This window comes from Astatotilapia calliptera, chromosome 13 (assembly GCF_964374335.1).
Source record: "Astatotilapia calliptera chromosome 13, fAstCal68.1, whole genome shotgun sequence".
Taxonomy (NCBI): domain Eukaryota; kingdom Metazoa; phylum Chordata; class Actinopteri; order Cichliformes; family Cichlidae; genus Astatotilapia; species Astatotilapia calliptera.
Window position 1 is genome coordinate 34,049,357 of NC_137434.1, and position 8,693 is coordinate 34,058,049.

At 39.4% G+C, this 8,693-nt stretch overlaps 1 protein-coding gene across 2 annotated transcripts; it reads left to right on the forward strand.

Annotated features, from left to right (window-relative positions):
* The first annotated feature begins 258 nt into the window (after positions 1 to 258).
* Positions 259 to 6,865, forward strand: calhm3 (calcium homeostasis modulator 3). 2 transcript variants are annotated; one of them, XM_026190791.2, is made up of 4 exons: positions 259 to 1,210; positions 1,570 to 1,697; positions 1,785 to 1,912; positions 5,420 to 6,865. In XM_026190791.2, exons 1-4 carry the CDS (start codon positions 924 to 926, stop codon positions 5,861 to 5,863), a joined length of 987 nt encoding a protein of 328 aa, XP_026046576.1. In that variant the 5' UTR covers positions 259 to 923; the 3' UTR covers positions 5,864 to 6,865. The 2 variants fall into 2 exon arrangements, with proteins under 2 accessions (XP_026046576.1, XP_080144254.1); XM_080288128.1 differs by having other exon boundaries at positions 1,570 to 1,912.
* The last annotated feature ends 1,828 nt before the right edge of the window (positions 6,866 to 8,693 follow it).

An 8,693-nucleotide genomic window follows, 5' to 3' on the forward strand; every position in this document is an offset into this window, starting at 1 on the left:
CAAACAAACAAAAAAACTAGCCACAATTTGCCTCCTTCTTGACTTGTATATTACAACATATAAAAGCACATTTGGAATCAAATCCACATTCTAGCTACTGCTGTAGGACAGGTATCACCTTTTTTTAATTCCTTAAGTTCTATTTAGGACCATGTCTCTTATACTTATTAACATATACATCCAACTGTTAATTTAAACTGCTGACGGCCGAAAAAGGTCAAAAGTCATGTATATTCACAGGTACAGTTATTTTCCATTAGACATGTTAATTTTACAGCCTCTTTTGTAATTGTAACGATATTTCATCTATTTACAAAAGTAACAGGAAAATTCTGTAGAATGACAGACTGTTTTTACAGTGTACATTAGACCACAATATTATGGATCATGTAATGTGCACTGCCATGCTTTGAAATCCAGTTTTAGACCTGGAATAAAAGAAGCTGTGGCTTCTTTTATTTCTCTGTTCACCGTTGACAATTGTGAGTGCTGCTTTAAGAGTATAGCAGGGTGTGTCCACACAGCTTTGTTACCCGCTCAGGCAACCCAGTATCACGTGGTCTCAGCCTCTCCCTGGTTCACTGCCAGGCTCCCTTTCACTACAGCTTCACTAAAGCTTGAGTGGTTAATACTCAGACTGCTCAAACTATAGATTTATGCCTTTTCTTTAAAAGCACTGACATATTGTGAGGTAAGTGAACTGCTAAGTGTTTTGTTTTTTACAGAATATAAAATATTTTGTAGGGCTTTAAATTATCACTGGAAATTTCTTCTTGTTTCCTGGCAGACTAAGCACGGTTTAGTTCATTCCTGCCTGAGGTGTTCAATTTCTATTCCTGCCTGTAGCCTTTTAAAAAAGCAGCAGTTGGCTGATATTGCTGTTTTTACATCAACCTTGAACAAACCTACAATTTATTTAAGTTATGGAGCGCCTGAAGTTAGTCTTGCAGTACTTCCAGTCCAACTCCGAGTCCATCTCCAATGGAATTTGTATCATCCTCGCCCTGGTTAGTGTCAAGCTTTACACCAGCTTTGACTTTAACTGCCCGTGCCTCCCTCAGTACAACAAACTTTACTCTCTGGGAGTGATGATAGTCCCGCCTATTATACTGTTCTTCCTGGGAATCCTTGTCAACCGGCATACAGGTGTCATGATGGACGAGTGGATGAGACCCATTGGGAACAGATCCAAAAATCCTGCTGTTGTCAAGTAAGTCAAGAATTTGCTATCTAACAGAAGCACACAGACAGGCTGCTGTTGCTATTATATGTAACTGCACAGTAAATGAAATGAAATGAAAGTACTGATTAGTACTAATTAAGCTCAGTGAAATCTGTAGTGTGCTGCATCACCTCTTCTTTTGATAGGTCTAGAGTGCAGGCAGAGCAGTTTATCAACTAGACTTTTTTTTTTTTACTATGGGATTTATTCCATAGTTCCATAATTTATTATTTATTTATTTCAGCATTAATGTGACCTTGTAGATGCAAGTCCCAAATCCAGATCCTTTTGTATTACACACCAAAGAAATGGACACTGTTCACATCTTTTCCTATTTTGTTTTGCAGGTACTTGTTCTCAGCCATGATCCAGAGGGCCCTGCTGGCACCAATGGTGTGGATCCTGGTCACTTTGCTAGATGGAAAGATCTTTATCTGTGCTTTCAGTGTGAGTGTAGACCCTGCACTCTTCTCAGGTAAACACATGCTAAACTATCCTTCTGTTAAATACCATCTTTTTAGTCTCACAACAGTTTTGGATGATATAAAGTTTTTTTTGACAGGTATGCCTAATAACACAGGTCTGGATGTTCTGAAGATCATGGCCAAAGTACCCTGTAAGGAGGACGTTATCTTCAGGAATAGTTCTTTCCGTAAAGCGGTTTCTCGTTATGTTCGCTGCCATTCACAGGTAAGTTCTCAGCCACATAAACAGTCCCTTCTCCCTGGGGCACACGGGAATTATTATTTTTCAATGAACATTTGCTATTATTTAAAACCGACCTCCTATTAGTCTGTGAAGGATTTTACAGAAAGATGGATTGATCTGACCGAGTGTCAACCAATAAAGCAATTAGAATCTCGACTTTTTACATAGGAAATGTATTATTTACTTCAAAAAATTACAAACCCAGGGTGTCTATTATCGCTGAAAAAGGAGGCCTTTAACAATAAAATACTGTAAAAGCTTGATTTATTGGATCAATGGCAAGAATATTAGATCTGTAACAAATAACAGACATCTGCAACACTCACATCACATTAGCTCTGACACGAGCCCTGTCAGCAGTGAAGTGTTACCCAACAGCAAGAAGGGCTTAGATATGAACCTGAATAACTCAGCCAGAGCCCTTCTATGTTGAGCACCTGTGTGGGTTCCTCCCGGGTCACCAAAGACATGTTTGTTGAGTTAACTGGCAATTCTAAATTGGCCATAGGTGTGAAAGACTGCTTATTTCATTCTGCTGGCTGTGTGAGGGAACGGTAACCTGTCAGGGTGTGCAGGAACAGTTAACAAAAATGTATACAGGAAATTGTCAATTCAATTTATTTATACAGCGCCAAATCACAACTACAGGTGCCTCAAGGTGCTTTATATTGTAAGGTAGACCCTACAACAATACATACAGAGAAAAACTCAACAATCATATGACCCCCTATGAGCAGTTTGTCATATTTGGTGACAGTGGGAAGGAAAAACTTCCTTTTAACAGGAAGAGACCTCCAGCAGAACCAGGCTCAGGGAGGGGCAGGGCCATCTGCTGCGACCGGTTGGGGTGAGAGAAGGGAGACAGGAAATAGCTTAGACAATGTTAAAAGCTTGTGAAAACATAGTGAATGCAATGAACTCATTATTTAGACATCCCATGTGCACCTAAAGTTTTAATGTTTGTTTTGTAATATCTACCGTATTTCCCGGACTACAAAGCGCACCTGAATATTAGCCGCACAAGCTAAAATCAGGGGAAAATCCTGTTTTGTGCATACATTAGCCGCACCTGACCAAAAACCGCAGGTGTTTCAATTTTGACTTATCATATGTAAGAGAATATGCACAAAGGGAATTGTCAGGAAAGAGATGGCTGTTTGGAGACACACCCCTTTTATTAATATTTTGGAAAACAAGTTACGGGTACATATTTGCATAACTTTTTAGGTATATGTACAAGTAGCGATAATTACAAGTAGGAAACATGTACTGTGCTTCATAAACGAGTAACAAATGTAGTACATAACAATAACCTACAGCACACCAGAAAAATAGATTCGGACTACCTTTTAGGCTCAGGTGCAGTGACACGGCTTTAACAAGAAGAAAAGTCAGTCATTCACCACCATCTTTTTCTTCTTCCTGCGCACTAAAACCAAAGTCCTCTTCTCCAGTGTCGGATACAAACAGGCTCAGGGTGGCTTCGTCATCCACTCTCCGCTTCTTTCCTTCGTTGTCACTTTCAAAACCAAAGAAATCCTCGTTGTCAGAGTCGAACACCCTCAGAAGGGCCGTGGCGGTGTCCTCCTCTCCATCATGCAGCAGTCCAGCCCTTCAAATCCGTTGGTGATCGTGGATGTTTTCACACTTTTCCACGCTGTCAGATTCCACCGGTGGAGTTGGGCATAACTTGCTTTTCGCAAGTTTATTGCCGCTCGTCATCCACGCCTCCCGCTGAACGCGTAGCGCTACTTTGAAGTTTGTTTTTCGCGCTACTTGTACAGCACTATGTTGCCTGGCAGATGGACACGTGACCAACATACCACTCTTGAACCCCTTGTGTGTCTGATCACATGCCCTTCCGCCAGGCAACGTAGTGCCGTACAACAGCGGAACAAACAAAACAAATCGTCTTACGATATCACAAAAATCAGGGACAATCCATAGAAAAGCCGCACCTGACTAAAAGCCGCAGGGTTCAAAGCTGGTGCAAAAAGTAGCGGCTTATAGCCCGACAATTACGGTACTCTGAACTTAAATCTAACAACAAAAACAGATAATAAAAACTTACACTTATAATGAAATGAATGACTAAACTAAAGCTACAATAACCGGCAATCCCGAAACAATCTGCTAAATTAATGAAAAACAAAAATTCAAAAATTCTAATGAAAACAATAGAACTTTGTTTTTAATACTTTTTCAACAGCAGCATTAAGAATGAGAGCTGGAAAAGCTGCAGAGCTTATTCTGTGCAAACAAATAACAGTCCTTTCAGGAAACTTATTCTTTGACTTACCAACCATAGCTTAGTAACAGTCTTTAAAAGACACATTTTGTCCTCTGAATTTTGATACTAAAAAACACGTTCACAACATTTTTGCTCAAAGCAAAGACTCATCAACCAATAAGCGACAAATTAGGGGAACCCAACCGAGGGATTAATAAAGTTTTATCTAATGTGATCTAAATGAACCCTTTAAGACCTACCATAGAACCAAGTGATATTTTTACATGGTGTGGTGCCATTTTTGGGAGCATTTCAAGTTGCTATACATCAATACAACAATTATAGCCCAGATTTTAATAATATGTATTCATTAAGTGCATAGTAATTACATAAATTGCAAAAAAGTGCAATAAACTACAAAAAAATTGAAAATCGTTTTTGCTTTTTTAACATATATTTCTAGTTAGAGAAATTTAAGAGGCTTATCCCTCAAAACTGTAAATACAAAAAAGTTGCACAAAATAGTTTCCTACCACAGGAAATTTATTTTGAGTGTCTTCATAGTTTTATTTTTGAAATACACCAATTTTTATACACTGTAGGAAAAATTTAAATAAATATTATACTGCAAATTTGCAAAAAAGCAGCATATGCATCAAAATAAACAATTTCCAGCAGTGCAATAAGAGTCCTAAGCATCCCAGAAACGACACAGAAAATCATAAAGTCAAACATAACTTTTAAAAAGACCAGTATAGGCCCTGAGGCCCTGATGGTAAAAAAGACTACATTTCCGCGAAAATGACGTCACTTCCAGTTTCGGGTAGGTAATGGCGGACATGCAAAAGTTCGCGCTGACGTCTATTCCAACGTAGGAAGTGTTATGAACAGCTGATCGGATCGGCAAAGCGTGTTTCTGGAATATTATGTTTTTGTTCCTGCAAGTGCTTTTTATGCAGTTTTTTTCAAAGCTATACGTGGAAGGAAACTGTGACCTAGGACAAGCTGGTGGCATTAGATGTAAGTACAACTCCTCCGGTTTCATATGCAAAAAAAAATTATTGCGCTAGCTTACGTGGTTGCAGAGCTATCGGGATTTAAAAATAGTTACGTAAAACAGAGCGTGCCCGCTCCGACCGGCTCTAAAGGGTTAAACATTAAAGCACCTGCACTGGCTCTCTGTGGCCTTGTCACAGTCACTGCTCTGCTTACTGACAGTTTTCTTCGCTTTGCATGATTTGCTTTCTTATCCTGTCTAGGCGATTGGTTGGTCCATCCTCTTGTTCCTGATTGTACTGGGAGCACTGGGACGCCTCATCAAGCCCTGTTTTGACGACCATGCCACCTTCCTGCAGACACGCTACTGGAGCAACTATCTTGACGTGGAGCAGAAGCTCTTCGACGAGACCTGCGTCCTACATGCCCGAGACTTCGCCCGAAAGTGTGTGGTGCAGTTCTTTGAGGACGTCAGGGAGGACTCTCTACGTCTTCCACACCCGGTCTTCATCAGCAAATTCAGAGAGGAGTGCGATGATGAAGAAGAACAGCTTCATGGGATAACAAAACAGGAGCAAGTGGACCAGCTGCTAAACAAGTGGTATTACGGTAAACCTGAACTGGATGTGTCTAGGATTGCATACAGGCCCAGACCATGTGTTACCTGGGAGAACCATGAAGGGAAGACATTATACTCTGATGTGTAGTCCACATGTCCACTTAATTTGAGAGCCTTCTGCAACATCACGAACACCATCTTCAATTCAGCAGAGGATTCTGACAAAGGTTTCAAAACCGGAAGACTGGACCATGACATTTCAGTCAGTGATGGGTGTGTGTGTGTGTGTGTATATATATATATATATATATATATATATATATATATATATATATATATATATATATATGCAGAGATTTACCGACTACTTCTGCTAAAAGATGGCCACTTCTTTCAGAATCTGTCTTTGTCATTTCATCCACTGACTTCTGCTCAGTGACCTTAATCCTAGATGCTGTGACAGGACCTGGAGACTTATCAACTAAAGTTCTGGCAATCAGACACTTGACAATTTTCAACAGATGCTCATATTAAACGTTTCAAATAATGACAAAGAAGTGTGTAAACATGTGTGAGGGAATTGGATAAGGCCTGAAAGAGCAGATAGTGTTAAATTATATCAGCTGTAAATGCTCTCTTGAGTTGTTTCTGCATGAAGGTCATTTCACTGGCAGGTTACCAATGACACTCTGAGCATTGGAAATGGTCTAGCAGCAGTTAGTCAGTTAGGGACTTGACTTATATTGGCAAAGTTTATAGTTAGGGCTGGAAATTGTCTAATATGAATTCTGTTCATACTAGGGAGCATTCAAAAATTAGTTTGTTTCCCCATCAGCTTTGTTATAAGCAATGACATTGTTTCCAAGGTTCTTGGTCTAATTTTCCTGTTATTATCTGGTCTACTGACTATTTGGTAAGATTCGTCTAACATGTTGGCTAACAAAGCAGCATTCAGTTCCATTCAATCCCCACAACTGATTCATTTACACACCAACCTGTATAAAATGGTTGTTTCAGAGGAAGACTAAAAACAGGCAGTATGCAAAAGAGAAAGAACACATGAAGAATGCACCACTATAATGGAGTTCAGTACTAAAGCTAAAAACAGCTAAATTAAAATATGTCTCTTTCAAGAGTCAACAAAGTGGAAGAATTATGGTGTGGTGTATTATTTTTACCTTTGACCACTGACTATTTAGTGTTTGTTAGTAATAACTAACAAAACCACAAAAATGTTTGTTTCCAAGTCAAGTCCAGGATCAAATGGACAAATCTGTTATAATAACTTGATGTTTTTGATTTGGTAAAGAGTGATAAAATGGTTTGTCTTCATATGAAACATGTTGCAAGAGTCATTTGAATTTGTTGGGTGTTGGCTGACAAGCTTTGCATAGGAAACATGGAGCTCACCCACAGATTGATTAAAAGATGCAAATAGACACTTGGCAGCAAACAAGCACTAAAAAAGACCTCTTTTTCAAGTTTCCCCATCTAGTTGCATTAATACATTCTTTTAACCCTTTAAGACCTACCATAGAACCAAGTCCGCCAGAGCTTATATTATATTTTTACATGTTGTAGAGCCATTTTTGGGAGCATTTCAAGTTGCTATACATCAATACAACCATTACAGCCTAAATTGTAATAATATGTATGCATTAAGTGCATAGTAATTACATAAATTGCAAAAAAGTGCAATAAACTGCAAAAAAATTGAAAATCGTTTTTGCTTTTTTAACATATATTTCTAGTTAGAGAAATTTAAGAGGCTTATCCCTCAGAACTGTAAATGCAAAAAACGTTGCACAAAATAGTTTCCCACCACAGGAAATTTATTTTAAGTGTCTTCATAGTTTTATTTTTGAAATACACCAATTTTTATACACTGTAGGAAAAATTTAAATAAATATTATACTGCAAATTTGCAAAAAAGCAGCATATGCATCAAAATAAACTATTTCCAGCAGTGCAATAAGAGTCCTAAGCATCCCAGAAACGACACAGAAAGCCATGAAGTCAAACATAACTTTTAAAAAGACTAGTATAGGCCTTGAGGCCCTGATGGTAAAAAACATTTCCGCGAAAATGACATCACTTCCGGTTTCGGGCAGGTCATGGCGGACATGTGATAGTTCACGCTGATGTCTATTCCAATGTAGGAAGTGCTATGAACAGCTGATCGGATCGGCAAAGCGTGTTTCTGGAATATTATGTTTTTGTTGCTGCAAGCGCTTTTTATGCAGTTTTTGCAAAGCTATACGTGGAAGGAAACCGGGACCTAGGACAGGCTGATGGCATAAGATGTAAGTACAACTCCTCTGGTTTCATTTGCAAAAAAAAATGTATGCACTAGCTCACGTGGTTGCAGTGCTACCGGGATTCAAAAGTAGTTGCGCAAAACGGAGCGTGCCCGCTCTGACCGGTTTTAAAGGGTTAATGTGTATGGGTATGTATATGAGTTTTGTATTGCAAAATGAAAGGCAGTTACCACTAACGTTGCACAAGCTCCCATTAATGGCATTACTGGTTGAAGCTCTCAATTTGGGGCAACCGTGGCTCAGGGGGTTGGGAATCGCATCTGTAATCGGAAGGTCGCCGGTTCGATCCCTGGGCTCTCTGTCCTGGTCGTTGTGTCCCTGGGCAAGACACTTTACCCTACTTGCCTACTGGTGTTGGCCAGAGGGACCGATGGTGCGATATGGCAGCCTCGCTTCTGTCAGTCTGCCTCAGGGCAGCTGTGGCTACAACTGTAGCCTGCCTCCACCAGTGTATGAATGTGAGAGTGAATGAATAGTGGTATTGTAAAGCGCTTTGGGTGCCTTGAAAAGCGCTATATAAATCCAATCCATTATTATTATTATTATTATTAATTTACCGGTCTGTGATGGACCGAGTTGAAAAACAGGAGGAGCCCAGGAATTATTAGAAAAATATAGTTTCCATTTATTTAACCCCCAAAAATTATATTTGCAAGACTA